This window comes from Monodelphis domestica, chromosome 5, assembly GCF_027887165.1.
Source record: "Monodelphis domestica isolate mMonDom1 chromosome 5, mMonDom1.pri, whole genome shotgun sequence".
Lineage (NCBI taxonomy): Eukaryota > Metazoa > Chordata > Mammalia > Didelphimorphia > Didelphidae > Monodelphis > Monodelphis domestica.
Window position 1 is genome coordinate 232,580,451 of NC_077231.1, and position 21,358 is coordinate 232,601,808.

General features: G+C 33.9%; 1 protein-coding gene across 5 annotated transcripts in view; it reads left to right on the forward strand.

Moving 5' to 3' along the window:
- Positions 1-21,358, forward strand: part of DPP6 (dipeptidyl peptidase like 6) — a 1,262,248-nt gene that overhangs the window by 695,272 nt on the left and 545,618 nt on the right. For all 5 annotated transcript variants that reach the window (XM_007504650.3, XM_056800888.1, XM_001364425.4 and 2 more), the window contains exon 3: positions 2,626-2,724. In XM_007504650.3, coding sequence (XP_007504712.1) covers positions 2,626-2,724 — 99 coding nt within the window. The remainder of the gene's footprint in view (positions 1-2,625; positions 2,725-21,358) is intronic.

Consider the following 21,358-nt stretch of genomic DNA (forward strand, 5'->3'; position numbering starts at 1 on the left):
ATTTCATGCCATGAGGAATATGAAAATATATGTTGCATGTCAGCTCTGGTATAATCTCTATCAGATTACACTCTCAGGAAGAGGGGAAAGAGAGAGGGAGAAAATCTGGATTACAAAATTTCAGATAACAATTATTAGACATTTTTCCACATGTATTTGGAAAAAGTTAAAAATTAGAATGAATCTAAGCTGTTCAATAAACTTAAAACTGAGTGAAAAAAGAGCTCTTGGAGAGGGACCTTAGTTTTTCAATGAAACAAAGCCAGGTTCTTAGTTAAAAGGTTGGGAAGTAGAGAGCCATAGAAAGTTTGAGGAAAGTGAAAGGCTTTGGAAAAGCTAGTATAGTGATGGCTGATTTTATCATCAGCATTTTTCTCTTTCTGGTTAAAAAGAGTGTCAAAAATTTTTGGATTTCTTGTCATCACATTAATTTATAGGAATGATAGGCTCTTGGTCAAGAATCTTTTGTTTTTGTTCAGACATGTGATTTCATAATTTTGGGGAGTTCTTAATGAGGAAACTACCTGTACCAATGCAAGATGTTACTTGATCTTAAATTTACCAGTCTACCTAGTTGTACTCGAATACTGAGAGATTGTGACCAGTCCAGGGTGACAGAGTCAGTATAGCTAAGAGGCAAACCTTGAACTCAGGTGTACCTGACTATAGGGTTGACTCTTTGTCCATTATACATTATTACCTCTCCTTGCCAAGAGTAGAGTGTACCTCATGAGAACTAATAAAAATAATTAGCTGGAGTCTTTTAAATCTAACTAATAGTAACAATTTCTTTTAAAGAGAAAAGGAAAAAAAATTGTGTGAGAGCTTATATATAAATAAATATATACACATTAAGCTAGATAACAAAAACAAAATAGTAGCTACAACATGGGGAAAATAGTAGAAATTTCTAGTAATTCAGAATTATCAGTACAACATCAGAGTAAACCAGTTGTAAATTTGTGTCCAGCTTGAGCGATATCTAGTTCTGAAATTTAAATTCAGGAATATTCCCCACAGATGACAATTTGTAGCTAAATGAGTAGAAGATATAATCAAGGAAAAGGGGATAATGCACTAAACTCTAAGAACTTCATGCCTACATTTCATTTATTTTAAAACCTGGGGGTTCATGTAAATGTGTCACATATAGTTAATAAGCAAGGAAAACTAGAGATCCTATCAAATCCTAATGCAAAAAAAAAAAGATAGGAGTAGCTTCTGGATCAGGTTTGACAAAAAGGAAATGGCTCTTTTGCAATATCAACCTTACAGAGAATGGCTATTAGATCTTAGAATTCACAATAGAGGTGGAGAGAAGAAAGCCTAGCATATTCTTACATATACCCTAGATTTAGGAGTATAGACATTTTCAAAGGATTTGGAGAATATATAGATAGGAAGAACATATTCTTTAATATTTTATAATGGAAGGAATTGCAAGAGAGATGGAATCTTGAAAGAATTAAATTCAAATGATGCAAATATGCATTACATAAGTGAAAAAGAAATGAGAAAATTGTCCCAAAAGCCATCTATGTGTATCTTTAGACTTGATTAGCTTAATTTATTTTTCATTTGTGGAAAACGAGCTGGTGTCCCTTGATTGGGGAATGGCTGAACAAATTGTGGTATATGATGGTGATGGAATACTACTGATGTATAAGAAATGATGAACTGGAGGATTTCTATATGAACTGGAAAGACCTCCAAGAACTGATGAAGTGATAATGAACAGTGATGAGAAACAAAACAATTTAATTAATATTTTGTTTTTACTTTCTCTGAAAAGAAACATTTTCTTTGGATTAGAGAGATTAAAAAATAAGGAGTTCAAATTCTACATAAGACGACTAGTAATAGAGCATCTTAGCAACCTTTGGTAATTTTACCATCATCCACAAGTGAGTTGTAGCTGAGGATACTTAAAGAACTTGAAGATGTGACAGATGTTGAATATAGTCAAAAATAACTCAACTTGGGAGAAGGTGAGATATCTCATGCTGACTTTCCTAGGAATCTGTTCTGTACTTTCTGATGTTTAATATTAATATCAGTTACTTGTATAAAAGTATAGATGACATGCTCATCAAATTAAACTGAAGCTGTCCTCTCCAAAATTACTCACATGCTACCATCCCTGTGAAGTTTAATTTCATTTTTTACAATTTTTAAGATTATTGACTGCTCATTACTCTTTGATCTCTTCTCAGATTTGTGACTCTGTTCCTTCTTAACTCCTCTCCCATTCTTTTCCAGTTTATTTTGATATACAGGGTACAGCATCATCAGGCAAGCCTTAGAGTAATGCATTTTTCAAATAATGTGGCAGTAATGATAGTCTATTAGTACACAAAGGGTTCTGCAAACGACTGTAGTAAAAGAAGTGATAATGGCAAAATCCACAAATCCTTGATATATTGCAGTTATATGATTAGACTCCTGCATATTTGTCCTCTTTAGATTACAAGGTCTTTTAAGGAAAACAGTATATCTTATCACCAGAGGTATCTCTCTCTCGACCTAGCTAAGTTTCTTCCACAGAATAGGCCATTAATACATATTTTTTAACTTGCATCAAATTGAAACATTGAATTTTTAAAATGATGGCTTCTTTTTTTCCAGCCGAAGATAACAGCTTGTCACAAAAGAGAAAGGTAACAGTTGAAGATCTATTCAGTCCAGACTTCAAAATTCATGATCCAGAGGCTAAATGGATAAGTGGTAAGTCCTGTGTATACATGAGAACCCCCTGCTTACAAAAAAAATATATATGTATATATATATATATATATATATGTGTGTATATATATATACCCTTGCTCCTTTATCCTCCTCCTACTTACTCTTTGTTTTTATTTTTAACTTGAAATTCTCTCCTACTTTTGACTGTAGAACTGGAACTACAGGGCTCTTTCTGTGTTAATCATCCTGTTATCAGATGGGAATCTGTAAATCTCATAGCTCTGTGTTTTTATGTGTGTTGTTGCATCATGGTGCATTGACACTGTATTAACTTTATAAAAAATGAATCTTCTGATTTTATTTGTGCAATGTGTCGCCTCACTGAGACATTACTTTATTTTGGGGGCAGAGAGGTGAAATGTTGCTAAGCAACAGTTATACTGCAGAAAACAGAACTGGGCTTTTCTTTCTTCCCTTCTTTCCTCACAAGCCACATGTCCCATATTCTGTACCTCTTTTTGCCCTCACTCTCTATGCATAAAGATGACAAAATAAATTTTAAAAATAGCGTAAGGTGAGAAGAAGTGAGACTCTGGAATCCTGATAAGATGATTAGGACCAAGTTGCCAAGGCATACTAAAATTCCCATTTCTTCACTGGGATTTAATCTGGTAAAATAAAAATAAAGAGGACAAAAAATGATGATCAATAGTTGACATTTAAGATTCTTAAAGCTCTTTCTATGATTTATCTCATTTTATCCTTATAGCAACCCTTTAAAGTAGGTATTGCATTAGCCTCATTTGATGTTTTCTTGTGCCTTAAAGAACTTAATTTCTTTGTGTTAAAGATCAGACTGTAACTCTGACTCCAAGGCCAGGAAATCTTCCTCTTCCTCTTCTTCCTCCATTCAATGGGTATCAGAAAGTAGTAATCTGGGGACAAGTCACTGTTCTGCCTAAGCTTTTTTATATTAAATGTTCATCAGATTATTACTCAGTTAGACAAAATGATTGCTTTATGTAATTGAATAAAAGTATTTCTTCACACTGACTGACAGCATCACTGGGACTTCTCCAACAGTAAATAGGATAACAGAGATGCTATGTACTTTATCCTATATAGATTGACATTCTCTTGAGAGGTCTCTAGAATTGGAAAGCCTTAAGTTATATGGAGTTTGTATGATCTGAGTGTCAAATATAGTTAAATTTATTTAAAATTTTCTTTTATGAGTCAATGTTATATAAGCCTGGGCAACAGTTTTGTCTGTGATGATGCTATAATTTCATTATGGTCTATTTGTTGAATTATGTAATTTTTATTATTTAAAACAAAATTAGAGTTATGTGTTGGAAAAGTTGACAGCAGAAATATAACGGTAAATATTATAGAGCTTTCTTTATTCTCATTGTCTGGTATTAGAAAAGCACTTAGAAATCATGTTTGCCCACAGCCCTCCTTTTAGACCCAAAGAGTTAATGCGTCTTGCCCAAAGTCACATAATGGGTAGTAGAGCCAGTATTTTAACCCCAAACCTTGGTTCCACCACCTTTGAATTTTTTGTTGATTTTTAAAGTAGATTTTAAAGTAGAATGGATAATTAATTCTAATTTGGTTTGGCATGATGAACTTTAATGCACTTGGGATTATAGTAACTTGTTCTGCATATCCTGCAGAATAGAATTTTCCCAACTATGAGTCATGCCCTGCCTTGGAATGCTGCATTCCAAATAGTGACTGAAATTATTTAAATTTTTGAGTATGCCCCTTGCATGTGAGATTAATGAGTTCTCCTTTACCTCAGAAGATGAGTGATGGGAGACAGTTTGTTGACTCTCTCTGGTCTCATCCATTATAATTGAAATGTTAAGTTCTGACCATATAATTCACTTTTTATTTTAAAATATGAAGAAATTAAAAAGAAAGATGTAACACACACATATATACATATGTGTCTATATGTATGAGTGCCTATATATATATATATGTAGAGAGAGAAATGTGTGTATATATTTATATTTATAATGCTTGTGTTGACACACACTTTTTTTCCAATGGTAGAGAGAGTCAGGGATAACCAATTAATTGGCTTGACCTCCTTGCTTGGAAATCCTAACAAGGTAGTTGAAAATGCAACAAGGATTTATCTCCAGTCTTCTTGAATTTCTAATAAGAAAGTCATTGAGCTCTTCTTTTGAAAAGTGTTTTCTTTCTACCTACTTAAAAGGCTTAAGCTGTAGTTTAAATTTTTAAACTGTGGCAGTTTCATCAATTACTATTCAGTGAATTTACCTGTTGGTACCTGTATCTTCTTCCTTATCCTCTCCATGGTAACATAGATGCTCTGCTTCTTTTCTTTCTCTTATGCATCTATAACACTGTATATCTATATATATAGACATATATACAGTGGCCAAATGGCATCTATCTCACAGCTACATCTCCATATACATATGTCAGTTAACGGGGTTAAAAATATATCTCCATATCCTTTCATCATCACCACCACATTAGGGATATTGAAACTAATACTTTATTCTTATTCATTTGCTGTTTATACAGTGAATGAAAGGCTCAAATATATGCATAAGATATATATGTAGATATGCTCTACCTGAATATTGATATGTATATTTGCAAATTGACACACAGTAAATAAAATAATATAAATATACATAGATGTATCTAAATATCTTGCATTAATGTGCATTAATAGCTTTTAATTATCTACTTTTAAATAGTATAATTCAGAAAGCCATGTCAACAAAAATTCATTTCTATTTAATTTTAAAAATATGTTTATAGACATAGTATTTAAGATATGGAAAAGACATCTGATGAATACCTTTCTAATTATATCATTCTTTTGCTAATAGTTAAAGAAATTTGCTTTCATGTTCATATACCTACAGTGGTAGGTGATGGGTCAGAAATGTGCTCAATATTCACTGGAAACCATCCCCAAACAAGACCGTAACTGACTTTTAAACTTTCCTAAATTAACTAAGATAATAAACATACCAATACCTCAGAGTTAGCTATGCATAGTCCAAACGTGATACTACCCATCCAGCTGGTTATAGAAACCCTTTCTTAACTTGTGCCAATATAGTAAACAGTATTCATGAATGGCACTCATATTTTCATAGAAGTTTCATCTGTTTAAGTAACCTCTTAGAAGTATTTTACTGTACAGATCTTTGACAAGATAATACAAACAAAATGTGGCATTGCAAAATAATAACTAGAACTCTAAAAATGTGCTGCCATTTGAAAGTATCTGGGGACATTTTTTCTTTGTTCTATTTTTCTTCTTATTGAGCCTAATCCTCCTCCTCTTGTTCTTTCTCTTCTCCTTTTATCAGATAATTTAAAAATGGATTTGGTTTAATATTAGAAATTATGCAATTTATTTTACTATTCTCTTCTGAAGTTGAATTTTTAAAAATGGGTATTTCTATAAATATAGAACAGAAAAATAGGTTTGCATATAAAACCGTCTACATTTTATACTCCTTGCTTTTGTAAAAACCATATGTATTATATATTTTATATTATTCCCACATTGCATTTTCAAAATATCTTGTTTGTCTCTGCTTCCTTCTGAACTTCCTTCTGCTCTTTCCTGTGCCTTAAATAAAATTTTTCTAATGACTGTTTTTTACTTTACTGTTTCTAACTCTGCACTTAAATTATATGGGTAAAAATTTTATAACAAATCAACATAGTTAAATATTATAAATACATACAGTAACCATATCCAAAATCATATTTCTCTTTCTATGTCTTGAACCTAACATCTCAAGCCCATCACTTATCTAACAAAGGGTGGGTTATATGCTTCCTCATAAGTCCAGTGGAAACATAATTGGTCATTGCTTTAATCAGAGTTTGTAAGCCTTTCAGAGTTGTTTTTCTTTGTAGTGTTATTATCATTATATGTTATTCTTCTGATTCTCATTCTGCCTCAGTTCATACTTCTTCAGTTCTCTGAAATCTCTTTCATCATTTCTTTAGATGCTGTAATATTCTTTTACATACCAAAATTTGTTTCAATATTCCCCAATTACTGGACACACACACACTAATTCCAGTAATTTTCTTTATTCACTCTTTTAATTCCTCTTTCAGGACCAGAAAATTGATATTTTTTGTGTTTTTCCCCTCTCCTTATCTCCTTCTCTTTTAATCCAATACCTGCTTTTCTCTATTTGTTTTCTTTTTGAGTTTGACATATATCTATATAAAACTGTATATATGTGTGTCCAATTCTCTTTTATCTATTTCAAATAAAAGTGAATTTTACTTGATGTTCACTCTCCCTGTCACTCTTCCCATTTGTATGAATGCTGAAAATAACTTTATTTCTTTATTTTGCAATAGCAGCTGTGTGTTTTGTCTAGATATTCTTATTTGTTTCAGATTTTTTTCTGTTTTTAATTTGGAGTGAAAATGGGTGGATCTTCTTGCGTTCCCCAAATATAAGAAATATCAAGTTCTATTTCCTCTTCTTTTTTTTTAATACATTGGTCCCTTGATGGTGAAGCTATAGCACATGTGCCAAAAAGGGCACACAGAGCTTTCTCTGTGGGCACACTTACAGTCCCCTAGGAGTTCATTACTAGAAAACCAGAGGGACTAGGGATGGAGCTGTTGCCTTTCCCCTCTCCATGAGCCTGAGGACATTCTTCACTTCCCCTGCCCATCTTGCCAGCAGCCCAGTGGGAGCTCTTCTTCCTTCCCCTGTCTAGGGTAAGGTGCTGTGCTGAGAGCTCACATACTGCATGAGGGCAAGATGCACATGGCAGCCTGTTGAATCTGTGGTGAAGGTGATTCCCATGGATGGGTTGGAGAAAGGCTAGAATTTAGAGGATCATAGTTCACAGCATGGAATTTAGCTAGAGGGGAGTGGAATGCTTGGTCCAATCTTCTCCCCTTCTCCATACCTTCCTCTCATCACCTGCCCCCAGCAGCCCAATGGGAGTGCTTCCTCCATTCCCTGTTTGTGGTGAGGAAGGGTGGGGAGCGGTACTCAGGCTCTGTCTGGTGGGGATGGAATGGGGATGGGACCCAGTACTCCATCTCTAAAAGTTTTGTCATCACTGTACCAGTCTATTCCCCTTCTCTACCTTATTTCTTCTTTTTAAAACCTTTGTAATACAATCAATCAATCACAGGTCTTCTATTGTTCTGATTTAGATTCCTCCTTACCCTTTGAAGAACATAAGGTTCTTCTACCTGTGTTAGAATGTTAGAACCATATCACTATAAAATCCCTCCAAATTGCCCAATGAATTTCCCTTTCTAGGTTGCTCTTGTCATTCATATTTGTATTTCAGAGTTCTATTCACTTCTTTTTGTTTCATCAGAAACCCATCAAAATTCTCTATTCCATTAAAGATTTATAACTGGTTCCCTGTGTAATTATATTCACCTTTGCAAGTTAAATTGGTGATATAAGTAAATGATATAATGTATTTTCTCTCAGTTTCCTTTCCATAGGTCCAGATATTATTAGTCACTGAGGCAAGGTGCCAATACAATTCAATGCCATTGAATTGTAGGACTAAGAGGTGTTTTAAAGCTTCAAGTGACTTTAGAAATTATTTCCCCTACCTTCCTTTTAGAAATGAACCTTTCAGATTCTCCTACTTATTATTGTTCTCTTCCTTCTCAAGTTACCCAATATTTTGAATACATGTTCTACTTCCCAGTAAAATATAAGGGCAAAAATTGCTTTATTTTTGACTTTGTGTTCCCAGGACCTAACCTACTCCTTTATACCTAGTCTGTAGATTCTTGTTTGTTGAATTAAATTAAGTTGAAACTAAGTCCTAGAGTGGTCAAAGGACTACCTGTTTAGCTGTTAATAATTCCTTCAGGATTTTTGAGCCTTAGCTTACCATCTCCAAAATGGGAGATACTAATATTTATGCTACATATTTTATTGTATTATTTTGAGGAAAGCATTCCAAGGAGCATTATATAAATTTGAGGAGTAGTTATTATTTCAGGGTGATGTTTCCACTGCTGTTGCTGTTAATGTTGATGGCTAAAGTCAAAAAATTAATTCATGGCAGAGCCAAAAGGGAGAGTTTATGGTTCTTGCCTATCTTGATAACTTTTGTTGATAACTCACCATGTGCTGAGGCAATCAAAAAAATGCTACTCAAAAAAATAAAAAGACTGCCTTTCTAACTAAGCTTTGGGTTTTATCTTCATGAAGATATTTTGAAATTCCAGCATTATTTTTATTGCTTTCAAATCTTTGTAGCATTTCTGATTTCCTCAGTTCAAGAAATATAGGGGAAATTCCCAGGAGATAAAGAAAGTTGATGCAATTCCCCAAAGAAAGACTTTCTATCTTTTGGGCACACCAGCTACTAAAATTATAGAAAAGAGTCTCAAATTGAATATGTAATGGTACAGAAGTAATTCATTTTATTTATTTATCTGTAGAATATATCCTGGTCTGTATGAGTCTTGTCTATTTTAATAGTCTGAGTTAAATTTTTATATCTACTTTTTTGGTGAGGTTTTATACAAAGACCTTTAATATTCTAGGGTGTCTCAATGTCTATGTGATTCAACTTTGTACATTGGTTTAAAGTGCTGAGTCATGCTGTTTGATAGAGGTGGAGTAAATGAACAGGTATCACCATACCCAAGAAGTATGCCAGGCTCTTTTCTGGCAAAGATGCATGGTCACATAAGAATTGGTTTGTGGTCTTGATCCACAATCATAATCTCATGTGATTTCTTTGAATGTTTGCTATAGAATCTTTGGCTTGAATTGTACACTGAGAACTACTAAATTGAATAAGAATTATGGAAATTGTATCTGGGAATAAGAATTTTAAATTGAGCTACATGTTTTTTTTTTAATTCTGAACTAAACAAACAATTCCCAAAATAAGCATTTCTATATAACAAGTAGATTTTTAAAAAAGAATTTTATATGAAACAATAAATCTCTATACTACTTGTTTTTTAAATATATGATAAATTTGGCCTCAACTTTTCACTCTATTCTTCTTGTCTATGCTTAATTCTGAACTTCTGAACATTTACAAATATTCCATTGACTCTCTTTTTTTCTTTTCTCCTTTTTTAAATAACATAATTGCCAACCTCCTCTCCCTTTCACACCCTTTCATCCCCTAATTTAAAAAAAAAATTCCTATTAACAAATAAACAGTCAGGCAAAAAAACAAATCCACCCAGCAACCATGGCAAAAAATAAGTGTATCTTTGCACTCAGAATATGTCACTTCTCTTTCAGGTTTATAAGATGCTTTATCATAAGTCTTCTGGACACATGGATGATCTTTTCTTTGATAAGAGCCCTTAAGTATTTTAAAGGATTTAAAATGATAATATGATTATGTATAAATTGTTCTCATATTTCTGCTCAAATCACTCTATTGGTGCATGCAACCCATTTCTATGAAATTACCTCTTTTGTCACAATACAACAGTATTCTTTTATGTTCAACAATTCTGCAATTGTGAGGATCTCCACATTTATATTCTAATTCTTTTCTTGTTTTCCCTCCTACTCTTCCTTTCCGAATCAGGATGTTTAATTTTCTTGTGACTATTTCCAGTATCATCTCTTTTAAACCCTACCCTCCCTATCCCCATTAAATCCCCTGTCACTTTTCATGTATTTCTACATCACTGAAAATCATTTAACAGGATGATGAAGACAGTGTTTCAAAAAAAAATTAATCTGATACTTATGTGTCAGTTATATTGGAGTGGAAGAGACTAGGGGAGGGAGATCAGTGAGATTTTTGAGCCAAGAATAAAGTAATGAAGGTCTTGCCTAATTTCATAAGGATAAAGAAAGAAAATAATGGAAACCTGTTTTGAAATAACAATTGACAGGATTTACGACTGACATAAAATAGGGGTTTGTGAATAGGGATGCATCAAAGATAACTTGGAAATTACAATGCCAAATTACTAGAAAAATGATATTATCTTTGAAATAATTGAAATGTTATGGGGGATTATGATTTTAAGGTTTTTTGAATTTTTTAATTTGAAGTGATGGCAGAAAACTCAAATAGAAATATTCACCCAGGCATTTAGTAATAAAAATTGAAATTCAATTCAATTGAAAAGTCAGATAAAAAATTGGGAGTGATCATTTTGCTCATTCTTGAAGTTTTGTTAATGAACTGACTTTATATGGGGATGTAGCTATAAGTAGAAGAATACAGAATAAGTCATATTCAACAGAAACAGAAAAATGAATCATTTTAGAAAATAAAAAAGAATGGATCAAAGATCTCATAGTGTCATAGAGCCCAAGTTGGAGGAAGGAACTATATCTTCTCCATACCTTTATCTCCTCTCCCCAGAAGAAAAACTTTTTTTTAAAAAGGGTAGGTCTTCCTATCTTGCCCAGGCTTAAAGTACAAGGACAACTCAATATTTTCAATATAGTACCTTTGACATGCTCTTCTTATGACCTGAACCAAGTTGTCCCTCCTAAGGTAATCAAGTGCCCAATCCCTCATTACAGGTATATTCTATCACTTTTTTAAAAGCAGATTTTGTACATGAAGACTGGAATTTAGCCAGGTACATTTGATTGGAAATTGCCTAATATTGACAGTGTGTATATACTTGCATACAGAAACATATATATTCTTTGATCCAAATTAAATTAACATTGTAGGAAATCATAGGGGTAAATTAAGTCATTTTCATCAGAGAATTTTCCTCATCAGATTCTAATTTTCATGGAAACAGTTCTTATATTAGGGTTGTTAGTAGCTATGGATGGGAAGAAGTTTTTTGAACAGAAGGGAGAGGAACTCAATAATTAAATAGATTTTAAGTTTCTTTTCCCTCATTTGCTCCTATGAGAAAGAGAAAGAGCAGTTTATTAATCTATGGAAACAATTCTCAGTAAACATAAATGTTTTTGCAGATTTGTGTTTTGTTGGAGAAAACTGAAATGAGTATCCTGGTGGTCCCCTTAGGAAAGACTTAATGCTCATCTGTGCTCCCACCTTTCCTTGACCCTATTTCTCTGTAGGATTCTGGCATGCTTCTAGCTTGATTAAGGAAGCAACTCACAGAAGCCTGATCATGTTGGCTCTTGGTCTTGAGCAGTGAGGGCAGGACCTCAATAGTCAGTGGTTAGAGCTCTTTCCTCATTGTCCCTAACATCCCATTCCACCTTTATGTGGATGGTGACCTAAACGTTCATATTTTTCTCATAAAGGGCCCCAGAATCCCTAGACTATTTCCATTTGTTTATATGCATTTCCATTATGGCGGGCACTTGTTGGAGAAGAAAGCTTTGAATTTCTGAGATGTGGCATTGGAAAAACTGTAAAATTGAAGAAAATTGGTTCTTTTCAATGTAGAAAAATATCAGCTGCAAAATGGAAACTGGGAAAGTGTATGTTTTAGCAAAATAAATTGGAGTCAGTGCATAGGGCTCAAAGCAAGTTGATTTCCACATTTGCTTTCTCTTCCTCCCTTTTGTTATTTTGAAAAAAGCAGATGGACTTGTATAAAAACTCTTGGGATTGGGTAAAGAGGCTGATTAAAAATTTTTTTTTCCAAGTTTGAGCATTATTTGTTTATTTTTTGAAAGACATGGAGTTTTACCTTCATTTGAGTCTTGCTTATTTTTAACCAACTTAAGTTTATCAGTCAGTCTGGGCATCTCTGTGTAAGTATATAATATATTTTCTTTCTTTTATTTAAAATACATATAAAATATATATTTTTATTTTCTACATATTTTAAAATTTAGAACTCCAAATCTCTCCCACCCTTCTGAAATCTTTCACCACAAACTGAGAAGGCAAGAAATATGATTTAGTTTTATGTGTGAACTCAGGCAAAAAATATTTCCATATTAGCCATATTTTTAAAAGGTCAAATGAGAAAATTATATTTCAATTTTCATTCAGCATCCTGAATTGTTTTGTTTCCTATATCACATGACTTCAAGTACATCACTATATTGGTCACTATCCTTTGGATGCACTCCAGTTTATCATCTTCTTTCATATAATATGGTACTCTAAATTGCATTCAGCTTTCTAGGTATGTTATGACTAGAATAGATTTAGTGGATTCATTCCCTCCTTTATTTTCATTTCTGGCACCTAAAATTAAATCAGATTTTGGCTGCTATAAGGCATTGTTGCTTTATTCCAGTTTTAATCAACAAAAACTAGCCCTCTTTTATGAGTACTGTCATTTAGCTATGTCTTTATAATCCTGTGTTGGGCAGTTGATGTTTTTAATTCAAGTACAGAATTTGATATGTATTACTCTTCAAGTTCATTTTATTAAACACAGTCCATCATCCTACCTGATGAAATTCAGATTCCAATACTTTTAGGTTACCAAATATTCCTTTTAATTTTCTGTCATTTGCACATCTTAACTTCATCCTATTATGTCTTCAAGAAATTGATAAAAGTGTGCAAAGTAATGATATGGACTTAGCCTTGCAGCACTTCAGTAGATAACTCTTCCCTTGATCCATTAAACAGTACTCTGGATTTGTCAGTTATTCAGTTATAGCCACACCTAGATATACTATCTTCTAGCTCGCATTTGTTCTTTTTTCTAATAAGTTATTTCATGAAAATCTTTACTATAAGCATTGCTAAAATTAGACAGTCATTTCTCCTCCCTGCCTCCAAGGACACCTCACAGCTCCATACACATAGGCATCCACATTGCAGTAAGTTCTAGGCCCAAGTTGTTATATTTACTATTACTAGCTTCAAATCCAGGCAAATGGAAGATATTTTAGAACTGAGGAAACAAAATTGGAAAACCCTAAGAATTATTGCTCTAAGAATCTATAGAGGAGCAGTTGTAGTTAAAGAAAAGGAAAAACTTCTTGAGCATTGGTGCTACCAAAAAAAAAAAATAGGAGATAAAATGGGCAGCACAGTGGATTGAGTATAGGGCCTGGCCAAGAGGACTTGAGTTAAAATTGCAGCATTAGATATTTAACTAGCATTGTAACCCTAGGCAAGTCACTTAATTCTATTTTTCTCAGTTTCCCCATCTGTACTATGAGCTAGAAGAGTAAATGGCAAAGTATCCCAAGTTCTTTCCCTAGAAAACCTCAAATGGAGTCAAGAAGAATTGGTCATGGCAAAAGAAATTCAACAACAACAAAAGGAGATAACAGATAGATTCTCCTAACATTTTATCTCTAGATAGCAGTTTGCCAGGGTTTTTGTATTAGAAGATTTAATTAAGGTATGATTGGACAAGACAAGTTTTTGAGACTGCTTACAACTTGAGAATTTCATTATCTAATATATATCATGTAATACGTATTATATAATTTTATTATTTGATTACCACAGGGTGAGAACCCTGTGGCATATAAAATCAGACTAATGTAATTTCTTTTCTTAAGTCACCAATGTTAGTAAGCACTTATGATCATTTTACCAAGAAATAGTGAGAAACTAATACTTTCTGGAAAAGATCTGTTTTATTATCAACTTTCAGTTATCCACAAGGAAATAATCTTCCACAGACCTTGCCTTTTTGCTTTCTTTGATTAAAGGACAGAATCTTGAGTAAGCTTTGAGGTCCTATTAATAACTAGCAGTAGTTTTTCCTGGGACAAAGGTAGCAGAGGGGGAACACAGTAGTACAAAGGACATTCTCATTGAAAGAGCAGTCTATATACCACATAGAGTCTGATGCTTATCCTAACTGGCTTTCTAAAGTATGTCCCCAGGAATATGTACTATGTAAACTCTAGGAGTAGTAGCTGGAGGCATTTTCTCCACATACTTCCATAACTACAAAGGGAGTCATGAGGATGTCCATTGTCTGGTCTGGGAGTTAATATGCTCCCTTCCTTCCTACCCACCCCCAATGTCAATATCTCAGGATAAAATCTGATCCAGCATTTTTAGATACTTGGCCTAAAGGAAGGAGCTCTGAGGAAAGTCTAGGATTCTGTGAAGGAGCAGTTAAGTGACCCAACAGAGTTATGCATCAGGGAACTTTAAAAAGTAGAAAATATCAAGAAAGAGGTCAAGTGTTGAAAATAGGAGTATCGGCACTGAAAGGATTCATTGAATTTTTCCATTAGAAAATGAGTGATGACCTTTGTGAGAGAGTAGTTGCAGAAAAGTGGGTAGTGCTGGAAGCCAAATTGCACGGTTCTGAGGCATGAGAACACAGTGGGGAAATGGAGACATCAGGTGCACACTATTTAAAGAAGCTTGATCATTTAAATGGAAGAGAGTTAGGTCAGCTGGTTCAGAGTATAGAATGGACAAGGTCTTTTAGGATAGAGGAATCCTGATTGTGCTTTTATTGAAAGGGGAAGGATCCTATGGAGAGAGAAGGATTTAAGATCAATATGACATATAAGGGACAATTAATGTGTGTGCTCATAGAAAAAAATATTGAAGTATGGAGGAGTGCAATTGGGGGAGGTCATATTGAATGATATAGATCTACTCAGTGAAGGTAGAGTTGAGATTTTCTCATATAACTGTATAAATGAGGCTTAAGAAGAGAGGAAAAGGTTTGGGACAGTGAGTCCTAGGAACATCATAGCTTGCGAATAAGTGTTATGCAAAGCAGAAGTGAGGGTTCAATCTGAGACTACAGCCTAAATATTCACTGGATGACATTGGTGTGGGTTTTTTTAAATGACATTCCCCATTATTCCACAACTCAGGTAGAGGAGTAAAGAAATTGGATGAGGACATATTTTGACCGTATTAACAAGATTAGTGATGATATAGACCAAGTGCATCATTTCATATAGTTACATCTTTAGGCTCAGAGTAGAAAAGATCAAGAGAGTGGTCAAGTGTTGGAAATGGGAGTATCAACATTGAAAGGATTCTTTGGATTTTTGTGAGAGAGTAATTTCTAAATGAACCACAGATTTCTCAGTGGCAGCCAATTCCAAATGGTCTTGCTGCTTCTACAGGTTGGACATCTTGTAAAATGATACTTTTGAGACTCTTAATATGATTTTCACAAATCTCTTGTAAACCTCATCTTGAATGAGTCAATAATCCATCTTCCCAACCTCCTATGATATTTGTGATTGTAATATGTTCAGCTGCCTTATTGTCTAGATCATGGAATGAATAAGAGAGAACTTTGATATTCTGATGAAGCATGTGTACTTTTTCATTGAATAATGGTATTAAACAAATAAAACAAAATACAGAGGATTACAAAGGAAACCAGTTATATTCAACTGCAGTTATAATAATAAAACAAAACAAAAAACCAAATTCATAGGTGCCAGAATAAAACCCTCTGTTCTAGATAGTGTAAGAGTTAAATTAATGTTCAATACTTTAAGTATTATTTTTATAAAGTTTATTATCTCACAAAATGGAACCACATGACTAAGTTAATATATCTGCTCCAAAAATCCTGGGCTCCACCAAAACTGCCAAAAGGAAGGAAAGAGTGCTACACACATAACCCCACCCAATTTATCTCCTGTCTATGTCAGCACATAATGACAGGAAGTGAGTGGGCTCCTGGGAATTGTAGTTTTGCTGGGAATTGTAGTTTTTAGTGTAACAGATGACAATTTCACAATAGTCTCCAGGATTCCTACTACCTCTAAAACTATGATCCTATAACTTTGAAGTTAGTGAATTTGCCTCATCATTTAAGGTGAAATAAGGCTCATGAATGATACAGATAAAATGTCTGGAGGGTATAGGAGATAGTATATTCTCAATCCCTTCTGCCTCTGACCTCTACCTTCTGTTTTGTCATGTGGCCTATCTGTCTTTTCTTTGTTCATGAGTCTGCCCAATCAGCATGAAGGCTTTATGCTTTCACTGCTCTCCACTATGTCCTTTCTTTATGCTAATCCAGGATTCTTCCTAGAAAGAGGTTTAAATTGGAACTGCTGTTACTTATCTTGTTTTATATTCTTCACTTTGAAAATCTGGCTCCCACACAGTCCCTTTAGTAGCAGTGAACTTGCACAAAAACTTAGGGACTTAATTATCAGCACCTCTAGCTTCAGCAAGTTTGAGACTTGGAGGAAACAGATCAACCAACCAACAAATATATACAGAAGCAATGGTTATGACTTAATATTTTGAGAATCTGTTATGAAGAGCATATCTCACACTCCTGTCTAGGATGGGTGGCAGATAACCTCTAAGCTCTTGGTTTACTCTGTTTCCCTTATCCTTGTCACAGTGCTGTTGGACCTTAATAAACACTTGCTCATTGAAAGAGATAGAATAAATGCCTTGTCCTGGATTCTTGAAAAAAGGCCTTTGGTGTAGAAGTGAATAATCCTGGAGGAAAAAAAGAAAACAAAAATAATATGGGCCATTCTAAGGCAGAAACATGTTAGATAGCTTCTGTCTCTTTATATTGATATCATTTGTTTTTACATTATGTTTATGCCTAAATGCATTTCTCCTCCCTCTGAAATAGTCCTCTGCATTAAAAAAAAAAGAAAAGAAAGAAAGAGAAGGGAAGAAAAACACTGAGCAGAACTGTTTAACTTATCACTTAATTCTGCCTATGCATGAAATGATCCTCATTAATAAAACCCTCACCATCACCACCACCTTCTGGAGAGATATGTAGGATATGAATTTTCTCATTTCTTCTCTGGGGTCAAGCTTGTTTGTTATGTTTACACGGCATTATTTTTTTTCTGTTGGTACTATATAGAGATTATGGTAGTTTCTCTGTATAATTGTAGTTACTGTCCATATATTGCTGTAGTTATATTCCATTACATTCATTTACCCCAAGTTATTTAGTCATTACTCCTGTGAATATATTCTATTTTGATTCTAGTTCCTTGCTATGAAGAACGTTTTGCTATGAATATTTTTGTCTGAACAGGCCCTTTCTTTTTTCTTTGAACTTCATGGAATATGTATATCTAGAAGTGGGATCTTTGTGTCAATTCTTATGGAAATTAATCAGTTAAAAATATTAAGTACCTATTATGTTTAAGACTGTGGATACAAGGAGAGTCAATAGACACTGTCTCAAAGAGCTTTTAATCTAATGGAGGTACTTGCATTTCTTGAGCATGACAATAAATTGATTTCCTGAATGGTTGGACCAAAGTCTGGCTCCTTGATAAGTTTATCAGTATATTCATCACTAGCAGGTAGTATTTCTAAAATTATGCCCTTTTGACTTGACATTCAAGACATAATAAATGCTTACTCAAAACATGAATTAGTTTGTAATGCATATCATGACCCTTTCTTTCTTTGTAGGAAGGCTAAAGAGAATATATTATATATTTCCATTCACATGATCATAGAATACATAACCATAAGCCTACTCAATCCATCTTAGACTGTAAAGCCATATACCCTGAGAGGGACCTAAAACCTTCATTTTTACATTTATTCAAGAGAGCCTGTTTGTAAGAAGAATTGGAGAACAGGTTCAGATCTCCTTTTTTACCTCTGTATAAATTTCCTTTTACTGATTTTTATGCTTTGGATTGAAGTCTGTCAGGATTCCATTGCCACCAAACTGTATAACTTTTAAGATCTGTCTTACCTAGCCTGTCATGTTTGGAAGAGCAAGATAGCCAGATGAGTGAACCCTATAGCTGTTAAGCATACAGAGACTGCCACATGCTATCCCTAGTGAACTATATTAGTTTTCTAATACAAAAAAAGACATAAAATATAAAAGATAGTCCGAGAAACCTACAGTCTTGGTTGGATCCTGTTCTTGGTCATGGCTTAAATATTGCTTTAAGACCCTGGGATACTTAAACTCGTCAACTCCACTCTCCTCAATTACTGTTCTTGTCCAATGTAAGCACTAAGTTTCTGGTTTGGAGCTATGAGTTTGGCCATGTCTTCATTGAAAGTTGAAAAGAAAAGGCAATTGGAGCTATTTTCTAAGAAGCTCACGAAAACAATTAAAATTAATGAGACCCAGAAATTCTCCTGACAAGGCAGTTTGTTTTGGGTCTAACTTTTCTCCAACATAGGCAGTATTTTTTTTTTACTTTTCTTCCTTATTCCCAGCTAATAATGGTTCCAATAGTCTACAGCATGCTATATAGCCAAAGGTCTGAAACATCTTTTTAGCCTTCCCCAGACAGTAAGTGGAAATCTTCATAGATGGAGCACAACATTGACTTAAAGGCAAGTTTTTATTTTGTTTTTTGTTTGCTTCAAACTGCCATCAAGGCACTTGAGGATAATAGTTTCGAAGGAATCTCCCCTTTACTATATAATCTTGTATCTGTTTTTTTTCTTTTCTTTTCTTTTTAAATTTTTTGGTCCTAGACTTCTCTTACCCCAACTCACCCTCAGAATTCATATACATATATATATGTAATATAAACACTATATATAATACATATATCTGTATTAGATATTCAACATATATATGAACACTTTTAAGATCTGGCCCATATAGATTTGTAAAGGTATATACATAGGCATATATTGTTTTCATGTGTATAGGAAGATATTTATACACACATTCACATATATCTATTCATATTCATTCCTTAGTCTGCATTGTGAGTCTGTCCCCTTGCTATTGTAAAGATTAAAATTTAGGGGAGACTGAGGCAGGTAGAAATTAGTTTCTCTCTGCAAGGAGTATTATACTTTTAGAGGTTTATTGAAGATTAAGGATTAAAGAAAATACAGGATAAGGAAAATGTGCCTAGGCCAGAGAGGCCTAGACAAGACCTCACCTACATTATGGAAAGAGCCACGTCTGCCCCAAAACGGAAGTCCAAAAGAGAGACAAAAGCCTTTGCAATCAGCTTAAATCCCTTCTAGATCTCAGCCCACCTCAGAATTCCATGAGATTACAAAGCATTTTGGGGAAGTGGAGCAAGGGCTTGTGGGGATTGAAGTCCAGAGTTCGAGTCTACTTTTTACAATCCCCAATTTGATCATTTGAAAAAAATAATTTTTCCCAAAGGATCATGAAAACATAATCAATTTAAAGATTACAATAATTTGAGGATAAGAGAAAAAAAAGAAAATAATAAAACCAATAATTGCTGAACGCATTGACAAAAAGTCAGTTAGGGGGCAGTCCCCTTTGGCATGAAAGTATACATACAAATAAATGTTCAATCAACTGCACCCAAAGTTCAATTTTTGTGCAGCTGGCTGGTTTGGATGCTTCTTCATGGTGGCTTCTCCAACAGTTCAGTTTCTGGATTCAGAGAGGTAGCATCTTCTTTACCTAAAATTCTTCTCAAAAGGAATTTGAAATTTGCAATTTAAATAATGATATTTTTACATTCCCCCCATTAAGAGGGCGATTGAAAAATACATTATCACTTAGGGATGCATGGCTGAGGTATGAGGTATATGAATCAATTGGCAAGAGATATTAAAAAGATATCAGAAAAATCCAAATTAAAAAGAAAAAACTCTGGATGAAAATATAGACTATCAAAGTCTTATGTGAAAAAATTCTAAGTAAAAAGAAAAATAAATCTATAACAGGTCCTTGAATCAGGACCCAATCAAAATGATCTAAGCAATGATGCATTTACCCAGTCAGTAGCCAGGACTACAGAAAGTTACCAAACTATGAAAGGCAGAAAAGGGGACCAGATTATAGGAGCCAAGGTTTGGGGATACTTGTCTGTGAGTATCTTCAGAGTGAGTGTGGACACAAGGAAGGCCTACATCTTAACATCGTCAAGTGTCTCAACCCCAAGTCTCACACTAGGTCCAAGACCTTTGTATTGGTCTAGAAGTGCATCAATCCATCCTGGATTGGCTTTTCTTTGGCTCTGTGCAATGACTCGTGTGTATATCTTGTCCTGGAATCTGACAGAATCATTAAGCAAAATCCCATAATTTATTTAAATAATTAGTGACATCGTTTTTATAGTCTTCTAGCTTTTGGGGTATGCATTGGCAAATGTATCTTAAACTTGTAGTACTTAAAAATCAAGAGGTTAAAGAAAATCTTAATGCTAGTGACATGTGCTTCAAATATAAAAAAGAGAAAAAAGAAAAAACTGAAAAAGTATATTGCACATGCAAGAAAAATATAATAATAAAAGAGCTGCTTTTAAAATTCAAAAATATAGCTTATAATCATTGACACTCTGTGTCAGCTAAGAAAATATAAAATGCAAGGCTTTCTCACCAAAAATGAGATCCATTTCCTCTTAATATCTGGCCATGATCACTGTGAGTAGAAGGCAAATGAATTGAGCAAGGTATATTTTTCATTTTTAAAGAATAGTAGTACAAATATGTAGTTATCCAAATCCCCAAAATTCTTAATAGCCCAATTAATTACAATAGCAAACAAACACACTTTCACATTTCACATAAGTTGCTGTATGGCATTTTTTAAAGTCTATGAATTGATGGATATTTGTCACAATTTTTACAAACGTAGCAAATCTTTCAACCTTGGTAATAAACATATATTTTTTTTAAACAAGGTAAAACTCATCTTGGGTTAAGAACATAATCAAGAAATCTATATATCATTCTGGTGCAAGTAAAGTAGTGAGTTGAAGAGTATAAATAAAGGGGTGCTCCTTTTTTGAAGGCTTTTTAGGGGTACAAATGCCCTGAGATTAACTGCCCCAAATTCCATTCACATATTTAGAAATGCGGGAAGGTTGGGGGTTATAATTGTATTTCACTTCAGCTATGGGCCTTACCTC